At 39.9% G+C, this 22,597-nt stretch overlaps 1 protein-coding gene and 1 long non-coding RNA gene across 7 annotated transcripts in view; one reads left to right on the top strand and one right to left on the bottom strand.

Moving 5' to 3' along the window:
• The first annotated feature begins 219 nt into the window (after positions 1 to 219).
• Positions 220 to 22,597, top strand: part of PDE5A (phosphodiesterase 5A) — a 58,369-nt gene continuing 35,991 nt past the window's right edge. For 2 of the 5 annotated variants that reach the window (XM_064149886.1, XM_064149885.1), the window contains exons 1-3: positions 6,609 to 6,961; positions 18,456 to 19,038; positions 19,960 to 20,049. In XM_064149886.1, the coding sequence (XP_064005956.1) occupies positions 6,858 to 6,961; positions 18,456 to 19,038; positions 19,960 to 20,049 (777 nt within the window). In that variant the 5' untranslated portion in view covers positions 6,609 to 6,857. Of the gene's footprint in view, positions 278 to 6,608; positions 6,962 to 7,618; positions 8,209 to 18,455; positions 19,039 to 19,959; positions 20,050 to 22,597 lie in introns of those variants that run through there. The other 3 variants (XM_064149887.1, XM_064149889.1, XM_064149888.1) reach the window with 3 other exon arrangements.
• LOC135178722 (uncharacterized) overlaps positions 17,215 to 22,597 on the bottom strand; it is a 52,280-nt gene continuing 46,897 nt past the window's right edge. The window contains exon 4 of one of the 2 annotated variants that reach the window (XR_010303710.1): positions 17,215 to 17,289. This is a non-coding gene — a long non-coding RNA (uncharacterized LOC135178722). Of the gene's footprint in view, positions 17,293 to 22,597 lie in introns of both variants that reach the window. The other variant, XR_010303708.1, reaches the window with a different exon arrangement.

Genomic DNA, 22,597 nt, shown 5'->3' with positions numbered 1-22,597 from the left:
AATCTTTCCACTTTGTTATAGCCATCTGTAGTATAGAACCAACTACTGCTGTCCTCACTGATCTAATGGGGGACACTAATTAATAGAAAAGCTTTTAAAAGATGCAAATGGTATTTGATTTACAACAACAACAACAACAACCATTTTGCTTTATCTCTTGTGTTGGTTTTACAGCAGCACATGAAGTACCAGCTATGCCAAATGCTGCAGAAACACATGGCCATGGAAAGCCTCTGCTTCAGAACCCCGGCAGTGTGCAACCTGGCAGTGATGGACTGTAAGTAGCAATCTCAGAAATGGTGCACCAGGAAAAGATATGCAGGCATGACAATTTGGACACGGTGGCTGTTGGATCACTCACTATTTCCCTGAGAAACACAGCTTCACTTTTTCAGGAAGGCAGAGTGGAGCTCATCTATTTCACTGACTTGCTCTAATAGTTTTCTTCTTTCATTTACCAGACAGAAACTAGTTAGTTACTTTGTATCAAAAGGTTTTGAAGGCTCCAAGTCTTCAGGTCAGCCAAAACTTAAGAGATGAGGCAGCATCAGCAGCCACTCTAGGAAACACCTTTTCATCAGGTTGCAGTGATGGTATGCTGTGAATAAACTTGTTCAGACTCCCTTAGCTGGACAAGTATCTACACCACACATGTTTTGAGAGATAGGCATGAAAATTGAACAAGATAATTGAAGGATCCTCACTATGCCCTACCCCTCTGAACAAAATCAAACAGGATCCAGAAATAGACATACAGGTATAACATCTTTTCAATCTGACCTCATACCTAAAATGCCATGCAGGCCCAATATATTCACTACACAATGCCTCAGTTACAAATCCATCTCTTACACCTTTCCCTTGCCTGTTCAGAACAGTGAAGATTTTGTGGTTATAGCTTTAGGTCATAATATCAAAGTTATACATGAGTAATCTCTCTATTAACCTTGCTAACTGTTGGTTTTGTGGGTTTTTTTTTGGTTGATCTTGCATAATCATGGATTAATGGTTTACTTAATTACCAAAATATGCCTATGCACTCCTAAAACATTCTGAAAGCAAAGTTTTTATGCCATAGTGCATGATACTTGAGTGATATATTCTATGTTTATTTGTAGGCTCTGTCTTGGACTGGGTACAAACCTCTATTCCTCTCCCTCCTTCCATAAATTAAAACAGTATGTGACTATTTGATGACATACCTACCCAAGCAAGAGATGTGATTTTGGTACAACTTCTAGTACAAAGAAGTCCTGACTCCAGCTGAGCCTTTTAGCAGTTATAGAGATGATTTTCATTCAGAATTATTTTTCCAGAGCTAGTGAGTGATACATACAGAGTACCAATGATGTTTGTTCTCATGAGTAAATCCCAGAGTAATCTCATGTGTAGATCACAGTTGTACTAAAGCATGTTTCCTCCTACTGAGTCAAAAAGAGTTAATTTATTCACTTAAGTGCAGTACAAGCTGGGCCAAGGGAACACTTCATCTTTCAGAAATGTCTTCCACGTAGATCAATAGGAAATGTTCAACAGTTTAATTACTTTGGGGTCTGGACAAGATCATGTCTTCTATTACTCTAAGTAAATAATGTCATTTGGCACAATTTTAGATTCATAAAAATGTTTTAAAACTTTGTCGCTGGCCAAATTCATTACTTTTACCTATTTGTAGCAGAGCTGCAATGTGATACTCATTTTCTGGGCACCTCAGACAGTGCTTAGTAAATGCTTCACAGATTTTCCAGGGCAGTGACTAAACAGCAGTTTTGTTCATTATGGTTAGATAGAAAACAATGTAATTAACAGCATATATGCTTTTGTGAATGCTACATCCTGGGTCATAAAGATGTCATATCAATAGTAACAAACTGCTAGAAAGATTAACCATCTCTCTGCCACTCAAATATTCCTCATATGATCTATCAAAGCAGAAATTTCCATGTTCACTACTAAGATTCCAAAATATCAGGAAGCAAAATAACAGGTATGAACCCTAAATCTCAGTAAGATAAAATTCAAAAGAAGCAAACTAAGAAAAACATGTCTTGAAACCCCACATAAGTTCCCAAAGACAGGAGAAGCAAGCATTGCTCCATTATTTAATAAGGAAATTGCAGATCATTTTGCCTGACATCAATGTCAGGAAAACTGATGGAAAGGCTGGTACAGGAAGAAATCAGTGTACAATTAAAGGATGGTAGTATAATTAATGCCAGTCAACACAGAAAATTAGCTTTGTCAGAAAAAAAATCCCCTTATTATTTTCCCAGGAGATTGAGAATTAGCTTGACAAAGGAAATTTCTGTATGGTTTCTGTAGGACTTTGGCTCACAACTTTACAGCATTTTTGGTAAAAACCCCATCATTGTTTACTGTCAACATGGTCCACACTAAATGGGCCCAATGCATACTGATGGATATGAGCAAAAAAAATTAAAATTACCCCTTGAAAAAGCTGCAAATTGCAAGAAGTTACACAGTGATAAACTCTGGGAAGAGCAGGCCATTAATAGACCAACGAAGCTCACTTAGTAAGGTCTGGACTGTATTTCAACACAGGGGAGGCAAAGTTGTTCATTAAAGAAAAGAAGATAACTGGTCTCACATCCAGGATGGAAAATGATTTTGCAAAAAGCAATGAGTGAAGAAACAGTAATAGCAGACTCAAGCATTCCCAGAGCAAAGTGTAGGCAAAAATTATTGTAATGTACAAGACAAGGAACAGTTGGTAGTTGTTGCTGGTGTTGTCACCTCTCTGTGGTTTCAGAGAGGTCATTACTGGGAAAATGTGCTTTCTAAAACCTTGCATAATGCTGAGTTGCTGGGTGAGGTTCCACAGCCTTTCATTAGGAAAACATGTGGATACCATCATGAAAGTGTTCCAAACTGCTGTGGATTTACTTGTTTTTCTCCACCAGATTATTCCCCCCATGTCCCATTTCTGGCATGCCATATTAGTTGCAAGGTTACCCAAAAAGACACTTCTAGTTAATTTAGTACCAATACATGCTACTTAATCCCAGCTTGGTGAACATCTGCAGGAGTGAGAGACAATCTGGGAAATGTCCAAGGTGAGAAAAAAAGGGATGGAAAACACAATGAGCAAGGAGGAACTGAAAACTATGTCCCTAATTAGCTTGAAGGAGAGAAGGCTAAAAGACTTGGTAACAGTCTTCAAATCTCTCCTGAGACTTCCAATAGTAAGTAAAAAAGGTTAAAAGTTGAGCATACTGCTCAGCTGATAAATTAAATGGTAATATGTTAACCTCGAACTCTAAATTACATTTTTCAGGCAATAAAGTTAGACAGTATTTTCCAAACAAATATCTGTGTATTACAAACAACTTTGAGAAGCTGCTGCTTTCCTGAGGTTAACAATAATTCTGCATGGCACTTTGATTGACGCAAATGCTCAATCACATTCAAATGAAAATAGGAGGAAGCTACTCTTTTACATGGCTTCCTGCAGGACATATGCAATGTTGTCCCAGAGGAGAAGGCAGGTTATGCAATGAGGGAGCAGCAGTATAATAGCTGTGTATTTGGGAAGCATTTCCAGCAATTATTTGGAAAGGACTGAGAGAATAAACTGGTAAGACATTCTCATGATTTAATATTTTCATCACTGAAGTCACAATTGGATTTTAAATTATTCGGATTTTTGTTGCTGTTTCACTCCCTTTATGCAACTTAAATAATGGAAGGGAAATGGAAATTTGCATTACTAACATTAAAATTCTTCTACTCTGTGTATTTGCATGTGTGTGTAAAGGTGCTGGCTAATGAGAAAGTGGAATAGTTTCCTCTACCATATCGTATTCTAGCCTCACTGGCAATATAGTACAGCCCTAAGATTATTTTAGGAGCCAAAATGGACCAACTGTTTTCCAGATTTAAGGGATGGTAGAAAGAAAGCCAATTCCCACTCTTAGCAAAGCTAAATGCTGCTCCAACTTGTCTAATGAGTCAACTATGGTGACATCTGAAACCTTGTTTTCTTCTTTTATAAAGGGAAAGGATATAGAAATAAAATAATTTCAAATAAGTTTAAATAAATATAGTTGTTTGAGCATAAAATACCACAGAAATACGCATCCTTTGATTACATACTTCCATATTTGTTCTTACTAATTATCACCCATTATCAGCATTTCTAATTTATGTGCCTTGAACATACAACCACCTTTCCACCTTCCTTATCTCTTTATAATACAATATTTGCAAAACACACAAATGAAAGAACTTCATCTAGAAGCCTTTTCCCTCAACCTATCCTGCTACAGAATGGCCTGCTGCTGGTAAAGCATCCTGGCCTCTACACTAGGCTCTCAAGCACACTGCTTTGCTGCGAGCAGCTTTCAGCTGGACATATTTGTTTACATGTCACTACCACAAACCCTTTGCAGGTTTACCGCTACTGCACATCAGTTCTGTTATCTGAATTCGGGAAACAAACTGGAAAGTTGGGTGTGAGCTAAGACACACGGAGCTTTTTCAGAGCACTTTGGAGGCCAAAATTATGGAAGGCTTTTTCCACTTTTACCATTCACTTCTTTGTTATGCTTGGCCTTCATCCCCTCCTGTCACCTTAAAAATGAAACCAGTATGTTCATTATTATTCATGGAAATTCATTGGATATAGAGAAAGCATCCCTTCTTTCCCCCAGCTGTTTCACTTTTATTTCTTTTGGGAAAGACTACACTATTCTTTACTTGGGTAGGAATCTTTTGAACTGCTGCTTTGCCATTGAATTTGCAGGAAGATCATAATTTGCATTGGCTTTCTGATTCTTATCTGCAGGCTTAGGAATGGCTGCCAACCTGAGCTGAGCCAAGCACACAGAGCTGTACCCCTGCCCAACTTCCCCCCTTCTCTGGTACTCTGTCACACAGCTACAGTTCACAGCAGAAGCAGCTTCACCCAAGGGGCCCAGGACCTTGTGGCATAAATACAGGGATGCTTCATGCTTCCCTGCTTAGTATTTAACATTACATATTTACAGTGCTCTCACTACAGGATCTGCTCTTGACTGGGGCTTACTGGATGGTACTACAGTATAAATGCTCATTGCTATTATTGCTGCTCCTAATTACATGAAATGAGACACTATATATTGCAGCTGACATAATTTCATTGGCTATTACCTTGTTATTCTCCTGTGAGGCAGGGAGAAAACTCTATCTTACTTTTTAAATACCAGTAATTAAATTATATGTATTAGTATTAATCCCTACTACCTCTTTACAGAAAAGATGTTTTCCTATTCCTGTTTTTCCTGTCTAGGTCACCTCTGATAATTATGCAACTGTCTTTTGAGATGGCATGAGCAATATTGATATCTTGCCTGTGTATGCTGTTTGCTTGGTAATTCTGCATTTGACTTGGTAATTCTGCTTGACTTCTGCAGCATATCTTATTAATTGGTTTGTACTTCATATGTGCTCTTTGGTCACCAGACACATTTCCCCTGAGATTCCTTTTATAACAGAGTAATGATCACGTAAAATTTCCCCTTCCTGTCTGCTTCATATTGCACATGAACTCTTATAGCCAAATGACAGACAAGTGAGTGTTATGCACAAATGTGACACAAAGACACAGAAAACTTTCCCCAAAGCTTATTGGCAGGCTCCTAAATTCTTTGCTGTGAGGTTTCTGTTACTGCCTCTTCTCAGGCTTCAGAACCCCATTTTTCCATAAGTCAAATCTATGTATCCATTGAAAAAAAAAAATTGGTAAGGTATGCAGTGGTATCTGTTCAGAAAATGGTTTGTATATTACTTGTCAACTGATTACATAGGAGAATAATATTAAAGACCCTGTATATCCCTTTTCCCAGAATCATGCTGCTATTTATTATTCATATCTTACTTTCAAAGGTACTGCATGTGATGACACAGGAAACCATACATATGTATCACACTTCATGCAAGGTCTATTGTGAATGTAGATTATAAACTATCATAAATGCCTGTCTTAGAAAAGAACTACAATACATGACAGTGATGCTCAGCAATAACCAAAATTTCAATCCTAGCTGACATTAGGAGCTGAGAGTCTGGAACACCTTCAAAGCTAGGCTGTGCTTATTAGGTGTCTATAATCTATGTAAAAGCTTCATTGCAGGCATGAACGACCTAAAAGCCAAAGCTTTCATGCTCCTCTCCAGGCTGAGGTCTGACAGATAGTATACCGACACCCAAGAGTGAAATGTTCCTAAGTCACATCCCATTTACCACTTGTTCGAAGCAGGCTCGACCAGGCCATACCTTGAAAAGAAAGCAACTGTGAAGTGGGGAAAGGGAGAAAGATCCCTTTGTCAAACTCCGGGAGATCAATTTACTTTTTCATGGCTTTTCTTTTTTGACCAAGTCCCGAGGGACCGCCAGGACCAAACCGCCCCAGGTTTGCCTGAGCGCACGGGAGCCGCCGAGCCCTACGCGACCTCCTTCTGCCTCCTGCTCTTCCCCGCCGCTGCAGCTGGCACCGCCGGGACCGAGGGCTCTCTCCGGTGGCCCCCACGGAGGGGCTGGCCGGGGCGGAGCCGGGGCGCGGCAGCCCCCCGGGGCGCTGCGGGGCCGCGGTGGAGGTGGAGCCGGCTGGCCGCGGCGGGACGGGCGGCCGGGCCGGAGATGCGCTGAGGTGCCGCCGGCGCGGCGCTGGGGCCGGGCACCGGGCTTCCTGCCGCCCGCACACCTGGGAGCGGGGCGAAGGCGGGAGGTGGGAGTCTGTCCCCTCCATCTCACGCCGGGCCGGGGGCACCGCCAGCAGGAGAAGGAAGGCCGGGAAGGGGGAAAGCGCCGACAGCAGCGGCAGCAGGAGGTAGCGCGGCGGCTGAGAGGAGGCGCGGAGTATGGAGCGCAGCTGCCCCCCCGCGCCGGAGCAGGAAGCGGTGGAAGCGTGGCTGGACGACCACGGCGACTTTACCCGCTCTTACTTTGTTAGAAAAGCCACAAGGTAAGACCGGAGCGGCGGCGGCGAGAGGCAGACCCTTTCTTCCCAGAAAAACGCCACTCTTCCATTTCCCTTTGCCCAAGAAAATAAAAAGGCGATCCCACTCCACACAGGACCCCCACCCCCCCGCCCCCATCCCGCCGCCGGCACCCTCGAAAGAACTAAAACTGACACCACCGCGCAGCAGCGCGCTGTGCGTATGCAGCCGCTCCCTCCGCTGCATTTCCCCTTCGCTGCGCTGCACAAACGCGCCTGCCCGGCTAGGGCAGCCGAGTGTTCTCACGGCTCTGGGGTTCCCTGGGCTTCGACGTAGTTTTGTGTGTTAAAACTCACTGAGGCAACTTGCCGCGAGTGGCACGCTATGGATGAGGTGTTGTAGCAAGCCCTGCGAGCTAGACAGAAGTAGCTGAAGCCCCAGATAAGGTCTGAGCTCCTCCGGAGGAAGCATTATGTCCTTAGTCATCTCCCAACAAAGCGCTGCTCTCCGACAGCTCGGTGCCTTGGGGCTTGTCACCTCTGACATCTCTGCAGCCACGGGACAGGGGCTGTGTCGAGCCCGCCGCCGAAGCGTGTGCATTCGAGAGCGGAGCCCCGCCCAAGGAGGGGGAGCGCGGAGGGGTGCCGGTGCAGTGGGTGCTATAAGCGAGGCGCGGAGGCGGGGAGGGCAGCGCCCGGGCTCGGCGGAGCCGGCAGGGGGCAGCGCGGGGCGGCGGGTCCGTCCCGTCCAGCAGGGGGCAGCGCGGGGCCGGCGGCAGCGGGGCTGCCTGGGGGCGCTGCCGGCTCTCGCCTCCCCTCCGTGCCGGTCCTGCAGAGGAGACCTGATGTAGACAGCTGAGGAGCTACTCCGGGCTGTGGCTGTCCCCCTGCTTTGCCATGCTGCCTTTTGGAGATCAGACGAGGTATTTGCTCACCGATGTCACACTTCAGCAGTGGGACTCGCAAGTTGCAGTGGAGTAAATTCGGCTATTTTTAGCAGCGGAGTCAGGTTTCCCGTTGGAGTATTTTCCGATAAACAAAGCCGCGGGGATGCAGAACGCCGTGCGAGCGGCAGCTCCCGCCGTATATCTGAGCGGAGAGCCCGGGTCAGTAAGTGCTGCGGGTTGCTCCTCGGACACGCCGTCTTCTGTTCCTGAGCCGCTTGCACCATCTGCTCTCCGCTGCCGATTCCCTGCTTTCCCGAGCCCCTCAGCAGGGATGGATGCCTTCTGAATGAGGCTTTGCTGCTGCTCCTCTCTGCATGGGATGGGGCGGTAAGAAGAGAAATCCCCATTAATAATTGACTCGCAGCAAGCTAGAAAGCTTCGGGGGTCACCTGCTTTCTTGTGACCATCTGTCATGCAGTCTCCTTTCCTCTGCTGATCCTTCCTTAAGTTCATTGAACAGAAAAAAAAAAAAAATGCCTTTAAAAATGTCTTTTAACTGTTGACTTTAAAAAAAAGGCAGTGCTAAGGTGCAAGATGCATAGATGGAAGGCGTTAACCTTGATCTTCCTCAGAACACTAGTGCGTGGTGTGTGGCTGAAGGGCAGCTTGTTTGCCCAGGAAATAGGGTGTTAGCAGCTTTGAGAGGTAGCATTTTATTAGTTCAGCCTGTCACACTTCCTTTGGAAACTGGAAGTAGTATTGAACAAATAGGAATGCTAATTAATAGTAACCGCTGTGTCAGATTTGTTTTCCCCATGGAGAGGCTTGGTTAGGGTTTTTGGTTTGTAATGCAGAGATACAGTTTTGTATTTCTGTGGGTCTGAAAGAGGCTCACAAAATACAATTCAGGCATGTCTCCATGATGACCATGCCTCTGCAGTTAGAGAGGGGTTAGCAGAAAAACTGTTGATTTTAAGTCCTCCCTCGGCAACAATCCGGTCATGTTTTTGAAGTTATGGAAACATTGCATGGGTCTCAAAATTCTCTTCTCTGTTGCCTTGCATGGAATGTTTCAAGGGTTTTTTTTGTCCGTTGTGTGTAAGTGTAGAAGTATATAATAAGGAATACCTCGGTTTTGTACAAGTTTGTATTTGGAAAGACAAATGACAAGCTACTTGACTGTATGTTGGTTCCCACTCTGTTCTCTGAAATGATACCCTATAAGGCTGGGCAGTTTGAAAGAACTGATGTACTTTGTAAAAAACGTTCTACATTTTCACGCTATTTCAAGCTTGAAAAGAGAAAACCCCTAAAACTTACTGCCAGGCTTTGTTTTAGCTGAGTCTTTGTACAACAGCAATATTGATGTTTTGCTATTGTCAAGGAAATCAGAGTTCCTCAAACTCGTTTCAACTGTTCTCTAAACTTCATTTACTGCTGCTCAGTTTTTAGTTTGCTTCATAATATGTCAGTGTCCTCACAGGTCCTAAAAGCCCAAGCAGTTCTACTTTTATTTAGTTCTATTTATTTATTTAGTAGAAAAGACCAAGTAATTATTTTGGTATCTTGTGGAGCAGAGAGGCATATTCCACTTCATGCTGGGATCCACACTCGCTAATGGAAAAAGATAGTTTCTGTATGTGCTTCTCAAATCTTTATATGCAGGAATAGGAAAAGATCAGCAACTCAGCTGTTTAATACAGAGCAATACATGCCCTTTTCCTCTGGTAGCAAAGAGCTTTGAATCAGAACATAATTTAGCAGTTTTATGGAAGGTATTAAATAATTTGTAATTTTTCTCTGCAAGTAAATAATTCCCATGGTGTTTTAAACAGTAGTTCCTTTGGTAATTCTCACATTAAAAAAAAAAAATCAGTGTCTAAAATGAATGCTTTGAGTGAGCTTATGCCTGAGGATTTGTTTTGTTGGTTTTATTTTTATGTGTGGGAGCCACATCATTTCATAGCTGTAAAATAGTCACCTGTGCCATTGTGCATAGGCTATCTTCATACTAGGATCTGTTGTCATGGTTTAAATAAAAATTCTGTTGTTGGGCAAGGTGGCACTTTTAAAGATATTCACAGTTAGTTTTCGTTAAATGTCACAACTATTTGAGTCACTAAGTTCCCCAAATCCATACTCTGTATTCTCAGGAGAAAAGCTGCAGGTTGTCTGCTCAACAAATTTGCACCTGCTTTCATCCCCTAGAATGTATTATAGAAGGTGATTATATACAAATGGCTTACACCTTGTATTTTGATCCTGCAGTTCCTTGAAGTTGATAGCATCTCTAGGCAGCCTGTTCCCCAGGGTTTTGACGGCTAGGTGGAGGGACACTCTGAGATAAAGCTGTGCTGATTCACTCCCACCTGTACAGAGAGAGGTTGCAATCCTGCAAGTATGTAACCCTGGGGAATAATTTTAAATTGCTCCTTCCTTTGAGTGCAAACTGTGATCCCATGAGTAGGAAGCTACAGAATCAGTTATTTATTACCTTATTTTTGCACCAAGGAGACAAGTGGTATTCAGAGATAATATAAATAGCTACTATCCATTAAATGTTACAGCATGATCAAAGTGCAGAACAGCAGGCGGGAAGTGTGTCACCAGCACACTTGGGACAAGATGAATTTAGATTGCTCAGTAATACAGTGTGCTGGGTGACAAGTCTTCTGGCTGGAGAGTGTGTTACTGCACACTTGTGGGTTCCAGAGTTTCTGAATGCCTAGCTCCTTCTAAATTTAAGCTGTTTATTTTATTCACTTTTTTCAGCTCCTCTTGTTATTTTTTCGTCTTTCACATTCAGTCTCACAGAAAGCAAAAACATCTTGAAGTAAAACAATTCTTCTTTCAGATTATGTCTTAAGTTTACCCATACTGTTGTAGCTCTTTGTAGCTGCTGTTAGAAATAAAATTGTTCTAACCAGACATACAGGCATAATCTGCAGCCTTTTTGTCAAAAATTGTACCACATTGACTGCTGGATTCATTACCCTTTTTGTCTTCCTGAAGTGTTATACTTTAGTGTTCCTTGCAAAAAAATACCTATGCATTTCCATGTTCAAATGTCAGACTTACTTTACCCACCTATGCAGTTCTTCTGTTTTTCTGGCTTCCTGTTTGTCCTTACTCCTAAAAATAGGGGAGTGAATCTCTCTTAGTGCGCTTTTTGATCAGGAGCAGCAGACTGCCAAAACAGCCCAAGTAAAAATTATCCTCATGGTTAGAAGCAACTGCATTGTTTTGTGCAGCTTTTGTCCTAAAATATATAGCATGATTGATACAAATTGTTAACTGAAGTTTTACATTCCTTTTGCTAGAAGTAAGATTATTTTGTTTTAAATACATCTTGTCTTATTAGCGAGGTTGGGAAATATTCACAAATTAATTAAGGGGAGGATTATACTTGGAAAAATATTTGTCCTTAATGGCATGATACTTTGATACTTCATAGTGCTTCACTGATGATTCCAGAAGTGGCATTTACTGGGAAACTGTACGTTGCTGGGATTCAGAATCTGCACAACTTGAATACATCAGTTACATTTATTATTGTGGAAAAATTCAAGTACAGTTGTGGGGCTTTTTTTCTTCTCGATGGCTGATGAACAGTCAATTTGTAATGTGCTGCTGCAGTACTAAATTACTTAGGACTCTTGCCTTCTAATCTCTGTGCCTTGTGGGCTTTTAACAAATATCTTTCATTTTGAGGTGGATATTTGATGTTTAATCTCATAAATATTATAAGTTGTATGCATTATGACATTGTTTTATTTGGTAATATATCAGTGCTTAGGTTTTTTGTAATTGAAAGGAAATTAGTTTTGGGAGCAAGTGTGTGGTAAAGATTTTCAGAGATAGAGCTACTGAAGATTTTCTGCACTGAAATGTGCTTTGGCCTGTGTTATTTCTTAAAAAAGACATTACCAACATACAAAAAAAAATCATAATCCTAAAAATACATAGGTATAAGCCATATTTATCTGTAATATCACCCTGGTAAAGGGGTAAATGGGCTTTAAACCTCTGTGACGGAGGGCCCCTAACAGTTTTCCAGTGTAGGCACAGAATCCTATGCAGATTGTTCAGATGTGCTGCAAGGAGACTTGCTTTTCTCAGTTCTCCTTGGAAAAGCATTTCCAAGAGGACTGCAGATCCGTTGATTTTCTGGACCATGGCTTGAAAACCACAGGAAGTAGCAGGGATCAGAATATTTTCTCCCACTTACTTGGTTTTATTGCATGTTTACAGAGCATTTCTGAGAATGAAGTACAGAAAAACGATGGGATTTCTATGAAATCTTGGAAAGTTTTCTTCTTGGGCTAATGGTCTCCGTAGTTGTTCCACTTAGAAACAATGTGTCTGTATCATTAGCCTTTCCTGATAACTGCACAGTATTAAGATCATCCCAAAATATTTTAAACTCCAAAAAAGCACTTAGGAAGGTAAGGAATGTTACTTGCATTCATGAAATTGTAAATATGATTAAGTATTTTTGGCATTGATTCTTGGAAATAAATCTAGATGTGTGCCAGAGTATTTTGGAAACAATGTATAAACCAGCAGTTACTGTAGACTGAAGAACCTATCATTTGAGATATAATAAGAAATCACTCAGTAGCAATTTACTTCTTTCAGTCCTGAAAAGCTACAACCTGAACTCCTACACAATCTTTTCTGCGTTCAGCAGGAAGTACTGAGCAGCTCCTAAGAGAATGTGCTTTTACTACATAGTATTTGTCCAACGTGATAAAGAAACAAATGGCCACGCAGGATACATTAAAATACAACTGGTAAACCTTAGAGGACAGGGAGAAAATAATGAAGTGAACTACTGCAACAGTTAACATTTCTTCTTGCCTTCTTTTGTTTCTTGGGAAATTTATTATCATATTATAGTACTTTGGAAAATGTCAATAGGCAACTGAAATCTCATTTCCATTTCTTTGCTCATACTAGGAAGACTTTACACAATGGAGACAAATATCTGGCAACTGGGAAGAGAAGTGGAGCTGAGGCAGTATGTGGCCTCTGTGGGAGACAAGAAAGTTAGCTTTTATTTCTAAAGTGTATATAAGTTCATGGAAGTTTTTTTTGCTGGGCATCTGTTGAAGAATCATCATGTGAAGATGAAATTAATTTCTTTGTACAGGATTAGGAAAAGGACTACATATATAAAATAAAGATGCCAATCAGTCAAATTTTGCAGCTGAAGTGAGGCTTCTATAATGTGTAACATTGTACTAGCTCTCTGCACTAGGATAAAATTCATGGTACATCACCTATGATGCGTTTGGCTGAAAGTACATCATAGTATATGTTCATGCTTATTTGAATGCTAGATTAAAGCTAAATTATATGGGAATATATGACTCAGATAAGTAATTATAAAGCAATTTTAGATAATATATTGTCAACTTGAATTAATAAGCTACCACCTATTTCTATTTTAACCACTAAAGAGGGAGCATTTTCCTTTTGTCATGAATAAATATAATTAAGACAGCCACAGAATACAAGCCTTTATCTTCCTTACTGGCAGAGAAACATACATAAATTTACATGGAATGCTTTCTCATTTATATGATTTACTTGAAAGAAAAGGAAAGGAAAGAAAAGAAAGGAGAAAAGGTGGGGGGAAAGGAAAGGGGGGAAAAAAAAGGTATTAAATACAAATGGGGCTATTTACAAAGTGCCAGAAAAGAAACCCTACTCAAATGGCCCTTGTGAATAACTCAATGGTTGCAAGTTCTCATTAAGTCTGGCATTGGAAATATAGCCACAAAATATATTTGCTTAGTAAAAGATAGATATTTTCCCATTTATTTGTGCATTATGGTGAACTCACCCCAGCACAGAGAACCATCTCAAAGCCTCTGCACCACTTAAGTTCTACTTAACCCCTAATTTAGGAATTTAAGTGGAACCAAAGTAGTGCCTTAGACTCCAGTGTGAGCTTAACTTTTAACTCATCTTTCACCAAAGTCCCTGGCATTGCCTTATTGCTTTCCACAACAAAATAATTAGGTACACAGTTATTGGAACAACAGTTAGCATTTGGATGAGAAATAAAAGTCACATTTTAGAATCTGACCTTCAATACCTGAAGATTTTTCTGTCTCTCTTTACAGAAACAGAAAGTCCCTTCTATGGAAGAAAGCCTTCCTTCACACAATCATTTTCTTTCTTCATGTGTTTTCCCTGACATTGTATTTTCATCCCCTTCTCATCCCTTTCTCTTCAAAATTCCTCTCAGATGTCATCATCTGCTGATGACATCATGAGGCAAATTCACCATCACTCTGATAATGCTTCTCTGAAGTTGTGTTTTATAGAGGAAAGACTGGATTCAGCTGATAGAAGTGACAAAAAAAGTGGTTAATTCATCTTCATTCTTGGTTGGTTTGAAATATCTGCTCTGGTAGAGGGGTTGGACTAGATGATCTTTGAGGTTCCTTTTAACCCCTAACATTCTGTGATCCTGTGATCTGCATAGATCAGTAGAAATCTGTATTTGCTAAGACAGTTTTGCATCTTCTAAATTTACAAGAGTCTTGTCCTCACAGTCAGCTCTTGACAATGATAATGCTTACAGAAGACTATTCATGTGAACAATCACAAGTGTTTTTTTCTTCCTGTAGTCCTTTTAAAATGACACCTTAATCCTGCAAAGCACTTTTTACTAATTTCTGCTAACCTCACTTGTGGTTCAGTATGTGTCTGGTATCAGATATATGTTGAGCTAACTCTGTACTGAGAAAGTATTTGTGCTAGTAATAACACTCCTGTTGTGCATTGAGTGTCAACAAGAGAATGCATGTCAAGACTTTGTCTGATTTTAAACAGTTAGAATACGTTGGTTACTGTGAAATGCTGGTTCTTCCCCAGTGTTCAGCTGTGGGTAAAGGAAGCTAAATAGATCCCCTGTTAAAAGAGGCATTCAGTAAAGGTCAGTGAACACTGTTCTTATTCCAGCTGAATTTGAATTGCTTTCCTATTGCCCAAATAAAAATGCCTAAATGGTCTGAAGTTGAAAACCATGCTTTAAATGGTATAATTAAGGATTTGTTGTTAATTTACAGAGCCTTTTGAGAATCACACACTATGTAGACAAGTTATTGGACCCTCCTCTAGGAGACAGTAAAGGGAACAGGAGTATGTTACTCATAGTTATGCAGCTTGATGTATAGTGCTGTTCAACATCAAAGTGTTTCATAAATAGTACAGCTGCTAACTAACAAGTCATGACTTATTAAATGTAGTTACCTTAATGTGAAAGATTTTGCAGGTATGTTCCACATCCCTCAATAACCTCAGTAAGACAGAGATGCTTACTTTTACATAGTAAAAAGGCAAGAAGGTAAAAACTAAATTATCTCCTGGCTATATTTTGAGAACTGGTGTTAGAATTCAGAATACATGGTTCTCACTGATTACTGCACCATCATTACACACTGCTCCAGAACACATAACATGGCAGGTTTCAAATGGTAAACCAATTAGCTTTTGCTTTGTCCACACAGTGACAAATGTAAATTCAGTGAAACACAGAGCTAAGTCAAATGATAACATTTTATATTTTCCTTTCCTTATGAGTAAATAATCAGGGAATCAAATTGCTCTACAAATTGCTGTCACTTAGCAATAGTACAAGTTCATGCCTGTGCACTTCCAAACACACTGAGCCAACGTACACGGCCTCCCGTGCCTAATAATTTGTTAGTTTAAGAACACTCTCCATCTGATAACAGGTTATTAGAGTAACTTTTAAATCCTACTTTACATTAATGCCAGTCCTTGATGTCCAGAAATCAAGCCAGCACTCACGATCATGAAACTGGGTCAAGTCACAAGCCTTCTTTTAAACCCACTAATTATGCCATATTTACCCTCTTGTCTCTGAGGCTGTAAATGAACCCAGGTTTTTTTTCCCAGGTTTATTTTCTTGAGATTAGAGTCAAACAAAAAGAACTCACATATATCACACATGATAACAAGAGTGATCAGCACTGATTTTCGGAGTTGTTCTGTGTTTACTTAAAAATGTTTGCATTTTAAGCTTTTTTTTTTTTTTTTTTTTAAGGATACTTCTTGTCATTTTCATCATAATTTTTCATTCTGTTTTCTCATTCAGTTTAATGAATGATAATTCCAAATGTCATCAAATGCTAACTGCTTATCTTGACTCATTAAAACAGCTTTTGCCCTATGTGAATTATGCACTTCAGGAATATATGGTCACAGCTCCCACATGTAATATTTACCCTGTTTAAGTACTGTAATCTTGTTAAAATCAAAGTTCTACTAATAAATTAATTGTTCTTTATGTTTCTGCAGTGCAAGAAATATTCAGAAGAGGTAACATTACCAAAAAAAAAAGAAAGAAAAGAAAAAAGAAATGTGTCACTGCTAAAATAGAGTCATTAGTAGTTGACATAAATATACATACAAAGCAGACCTTACTTCTTTTAAAAATAAGTAGCTAAGTGATCAACTAAAACTTTCAGAATGGCAATGGAATTTGATTATGTTCTCTGACACCATGTTTCCAGTAACTGGACTATCTTTAGATTGATGAGGAGTCTATAGTAAATGTTGATTGAGGTATATAATTGCTACGGCAAGCAGTGTCACAGAGGATTCACGGAAAATGTGAAAACAGAATGAAATCCTAGGTCTGTGGAACTCAGGCAAAACTTACTGCTTTAATTGTGTTCAAGGTTTCATTCAGTGGTTTTGGATTCTCATTGTATAGAAGATTCACAGATGTCCTGTGTGGCCACACAGACCATTCAACCTTGAAGATCATTGGGGCTATAAATGTTATTAACCTTGTATATAAGATTTGGCATGGTCAGGTACACAGACAGAAGCCAAAATAAAGAATAGTCTATTGTCCAATTATTTGGAGTTGGGCTGGTGTGAATAAGAGAATAATTTAGTTTTACAGTGCTACACTGAGTAGTGTTTACCTCAGCCAGACATAGTTTTCTGAGGGGGGGAAAAATCCCAGATAGCTTGCACTGAAGTAGAATGGGTACAGTAACACCATGACTTTCTTTTGCTCAGGTGTTCCCTTTACAGTCATGCTATTTCCTAAATCAGTTCAAATTTTTATAGCATGTTTTCATGCAGTCACAGTCTCCAAATGACAGGGGATAGCAAAATCTGAAAAGCTCTTTCAGACCTTCCTAATAGAAGACAGATAAGTTTCCTGTTGTGGCTTCCTTGCTAATAAAAATAGTATTGGTTGATGTAAGATTTTAATCACTTACTTTGAATTAATGGTTAATTACACATGCAGTATTGCATTCTAGAACATAGAGGAAGCTGTTCTGTAAGGCAAGAAAGGCTGTGTACAGTGCTTTTCATGCTTAACTTACACTGATGCATGTAACCGATCGGCAGCTGACTGACCTGACTTATTTCCATGCTTTCATTCAGCTTCACTCACGAAATTCCTGTGGTCTGCTGAGCAAATACAAAATATCCCAAATTTAAAACATGACCACCGTGAAAGCTTTCCAAAAGATCAGGCTTTTTAATAGGATTTTTGCTGTTCATAGGCCCACACATTATGTAATTCAGAAAAAAAGCCACATTTCTTCTGAGAGCAGATCGTGTACTGTGAGGAATCCTCAACACCGAGCAAATGGAATAAAAAGCCCTGTATTAAAAAACAACCAACCCCCTACAGATTTTAGACAATAAAATATTATACTGTTAAGAAAAATTATATTCATATTACTGATGATATGTCTGCTTATGGATAATTCAAGATATGCTGTATTTAATGAGGACATGAATAAGATTGGCATTCTAGTGCAAAGCTAATTTGAGAAACATGAAATACTAGAGACACATGACACTTATAATGAATGGCAAACTTCAGAAATAGATTTTTGGGGGTACTCAGTATTTTGGGTTGAGTTAGGCAATGAATTTCATCTGCATGGAACTGAGGAGAGGTGTATGAAAACAGTCTGTCTTTTCATTATTTTAAAGGAGGTTGAATTAGAAGTATTTAAGGGAGTTGAATTAGAAGTATTCATGTTTCTTTCTGACAGTTTTTAAGGAAAACTTTTGTGCTTTGAGTCAAACCAGTGTTTTTCATTTACTCTGAGAGACCAGGGGAAGTTAACTTAAAAACAGTGTGCAGCTTACATGAAAATAGGAGGGGCTGCAGGTGATTTGACAGAATTAAATTCCAAAATTATCTGTTAAAACGTTTCAAGAAAACCAGAAAGTTTTGTCTTCATATGACCATATTATGCAGAAACCTGAATATTAGGAATGGGAAAGACTAGAACTTTGCAAGCACAGAATGACAGCATAAACTTCTGATCTGTATTCTGAAAGCCACAGCATAAGCAGGCTTCCTCTGCCTTGTTCAGGTATTTCCTCTAGGTAGAAATGGCTTCCTTTTTATGTTGCTTAAAACATTATTGCTTAATCTAGTCCAAGTGCTGTGTGAAATCGAAGAGTGTTGATGCAGAGGAGCACTAGAGGTGCACTCATGCCCACTGTGTGTAAAGGTTTAAAGTTTTCCTTTTTGCAGTGTCCTCTTCAAACATGTTTGTTCCTGAGGAGTTTTAACTTACATAATTCACTGTATTTTTATTTTTGTTCTACAGAGAAATGGTTAATGCATGGTTTGCTGAGAGAGTTCATACCATCCCAGTCTGCAAAGAGGGAACCAAGACCCAGAGTGAATCCTGTGCTTGTCATCAGCCTACCTGTGGTGAGACCACCAACTCTGGGACACCAGCAAGGAAAATCTCTGCCTCTGAATTTGACAGACCCTTAAGGCCTATTTTTGTCAAGGACTCGGTAGGAGCGGTGAGCTTCCTCTCCGGCTCTGAAAAGAAGGAACAGATGCCTCTGCAATCTCCAAGGATTGAGACCAGTGCAGGGGATCAATGCTCAAGACTATTGGAACTTGTGAAAGATATTTCTAGTCACTTAGATGTCACAGCACTTTGCCATAAGATTTTCCTACATATCCATGAGCTCATAGCAGCCGATCGCTACTCCCTATTCTTGGTCTGTGAGGACAGCTCTAATGAGAAGTTTCTTGTAAGCAGGCTGTTTGATGTGGCAGAAGGCTCCACCCTGGAAGAAGCTTCCAACAGCTGCATTCGGCTGGAGTGGAACAAAGGCATTGTGGGTCACGTAGCAGCTATAGGCCAGCCTCTGAACATCAAGAATGCATACGAGGTAAACCATGAAAATGTATCTTGACCAATTCTTGCTAAAAGCCATAGTATATCAGCTATTGAATATTGCCATTTTTGTGCGTGTATGTGTTTGGGCTGTAGTGACTTAAATCAGTCAAGATGCAAACCTGACGCCATGGTTCTGGTTATAATAGAAGTATTATACATGTATACGTGTGCAGAAACATGGAACAGTGACTAATGCTAGAGGAATGCTAATATCCAAATAAATTACCTAAGTTTGACATTATCAGTTAGATGTCAGCCCGTTGTCTCCAGCTATGTGCACATCAGTATTTGCATTCCTAGCTTTGGATGTGATGCACTTATATTCACAATGTCATTCATTTTGGTGCAGAAGTACAATTGTTTGCAAAAGTGAAGTCCTATGACTTTGGAGAATTTTAATGCACCCAAGGCACAGAGTAGGAGCTGAATGGACAAGAACAGGATGAGAGTTGGAGCTGTACAGCTGTCTCCCAAATGAAATGATACTCTGTGATTTGAATTATTTAATACAAGGCCAGATGACAAACAGAAGAAGAGAACCAGCACTGAGGAGAGACATCTTTTATACTGGAGCTTAACATCTCTTCATTCCAGACTCCTTGGATGTGTTGATTTCATGCTCTGAATTTGGGGATGCTGGAAATTTTCATGAAATACTTAATTGATTAGTTAACTCGGTAAAGGCATACAAAGCTGAAAATTAGTGCTTCTGATCGATCAGCTCTCAGTTAATCTGAGCATGTTTACAGAATAAGGCAACATTACTCAGCAGTTTTTTTTCAGAAGCAAAAAAGAGCAGTATGGTTTCATTTTCAACAGACACTTGTTTGCTGCCTCAGAAAATCTTTAAATATTTGCTAAGAACTGGTCTTCAGGCAAGTGGTCAAATAACTGTGTTTTTCTCTTGTATCAGGATCCAAGATTCAATGCAGAAGTTGACCAGATTACAGGGTACAAGACTCAGAGTATTCTTTGCATGCCAATAAAGAATCACAGAGAAGAGGTAAGTTACAATACAAGATCACTTAATGTAATACTGTTTCCAGCTATGCTGATGCTTTATTAGCTGGCAGTCACTAGCTTACAGTATACCACCTCTTCTTTAAAAAGATTGCTTATGTTTGCTTGAACTTGTAAGTTTATTTTATCTAGTTCCATAATGTAAGCCAAAGGGAACTGTCAAGAAGAGTTTAATCTCAGATGCAGAAGTGGAATATGTGTATTTAACTCTAAAAGTGCTGCTCTCTAGTTTCTGTACCAAGTATGTCAACATTGAAGCTCTCTGCATACTTACTGGTCTGTCTCACTGCACACTCAGATTGTGGTTAAGGGTTTCTGTACTTCACCTTAGGTTACATCTACATTATTTTCTTCAGAGGACACAAATTGGTGTCCAAAAGGCTGTTTGTTATGTGTTAGTTTTCAAGTAACAACCTAAGAAGCAGGTGTTTAACAGCAGGCACTGAAAAACACATAGTGTTGCTGTGATTCAGAAAAGTCATCCACAAATCATGTAACTTAAACCACTATTTAAAACAATGTGAATCTGCTTATAGAACTCTTGTGCATTTTTTCCCACTCACTTCTCACAGAAGTTCTCTCTTCCTGTCTGATGCTGTTGCAGCAGGGAGAATTCTTACTATGGACTAACAATGTCTTCCTGTAGTGAGTAGTTGAACAGTGAATTCAGTAAAGCCAATGAATGGAAAAAAAAGTGAGGTCCTCTGTTTTACTTAGCAGTAAGTAAACTAACTTTGGGTTTTATTAACCCTGAATGTAGCCTTGAGCCACATCACCAGTTTTAAGAATATTCACAAAGTGTAAGGCTGTCTATACAGAGCTTCGAAACTTTCTCTTCTGTAATTCCTTTATTTTTCAGAGTATTTATAATTTGCTTCCAGGGAGTTCAAACTCCAAAAAGAAACGCTGCCAAGATTGGTCTAAAGACATCATACCTTCTTTTTCTTGCTCTTCCATCTTTTACTGCTCTTACAAAATGGGTCACATTGACTCTTATTGAACTGAACTTTTTTTGTTGTTGTTAAATAAATTGATTAAACTTCTTTATTGAATCTTACTCCTGCTGACCCAGATGATCATCTGGATTTCTTTTATTCATGTACTCTTAATCTTGGCTTAATTTTTTTTATTCAGCTCTTCCAAGGCCAGCACTTGCTCCTCTCCTACTCCCACTCTTTCTTAAAAGTCTTCTCCTTTCTAGCCAGCAGCAGCCACTGCTGGCCATGGGCCAGCTGATGAGCAAAGCAGATGTTGTGCAAAAGAGCTCTCAGGGACCAGTGGTCCATGTAAGGCTGATGCAAAGCTTTAAATTTCACCCAAACCATCCCATTTTTCTTTTTCTTGAGTGGAAAAATTGCTGTGCTCTATGTAATTTGGATTAGAAATGAATTACAAAATCTTGCTGGCCAGGGAGCGTGAAAGTGCTTTCTCACCAGGTCTTGATGGTTGGTGGGGAAACGAATAAGAGCTGTAGTCTGTCGGGCCAATCTCCATGACTTACAGGTTGAATAAACTTGCAATTGGCCGTATCTTCAGCCAGCCTTCTACTCCTAAGTGCATCAGCAAGTGGAAATGAAGCAGGAATTTGTTTATTTTGAGAAATTCAGCCAACCTGAAGTTTGAGGAGAGTGTTAAACTCTACTCATGCAATCATTTGAAGGGCCTGAACTATCGGATTCCATATAGGAAAGAACAGCACTTTTCCCTCCTGATTTTAAAGTCTCTATCCGAAGGGTTTTTTTCCCCCTCTCACTATAACACATGGCTGACATGTTCTTGGACAGATGTTGGAGTCAGTGATTCAGTCCTATTTTTCCATGTGCATTCTGCTGCTTTTTGTATTTAAAACACCCCAAAACAGCAAACTGGCTCCTTCCTGTTAAAAAAAAACCCAACAAAACCAACAACCAAACCCCTGAAACATCCTTGAAGCCCTTGTAGTAACACTGAGGCTAGGGAATGCTGCCCTTGCCCAGAATGTCAGCAACCACAGTCAAAAGACTGTCTGGAAGACATCCAAAAATAAAGACTGAGAAAGAGAAGCAACTAGGGTTTCTGTTTGTTTGCTTAGAATTAGTACTCTTTTTTTAAAAACCAGAAGAGTCAGTAATTGAGAGGAAAATCTCATGCTGATCATTAAATCCTCTGGGCCTCCTGAAGAATGGAGATTTTTCCAGTAGATGTTTTTCACATTTGCCTATATTTCCATGAGGCATGTGAAAAACCAAGGTCTCATTTAAAAATAACAGCTAGTAAGAAATTCCATTGATGAAAAGAAGAAAACTGTTTGATTCACAGGAGAGCTTAAAAAAAGGACCCAAGACCTATTAACAGTGAGAAAAAAGCAGCACGGTACGAGGACCTTACCTCTGCACAAATGCATGTGAAGATGTTCATTTAACAGTAAAAGAACTCTTCTCAGTTCCCTACTCAACCTATTCTTGTTGACAGAAATGCCATAGAAACACTATACTTCAGATGCAGAAAAATCTGCTGATTAAGTCCTTAAAGATCAGATCACAGAGGCTTCC

The sequence above is a fragment of the Pogoniulus pusillus genome, chromosome 10 (genome assembly GCF_015220805.1).
Source record: "Pogoniulus pusillus isolate bPogPus1 chromosome 10, bPogPus1.pri, whole genome shotgun sequence".
NCBI lineage: Eukaryota > Metazoa > Chordata > Aves > Piciformes > Lybiidae > Pogoniulus > Pogoniulus pusillus.
This window is presented reverse-complemented; position numbering and strand designations above follow the sequence as displayed.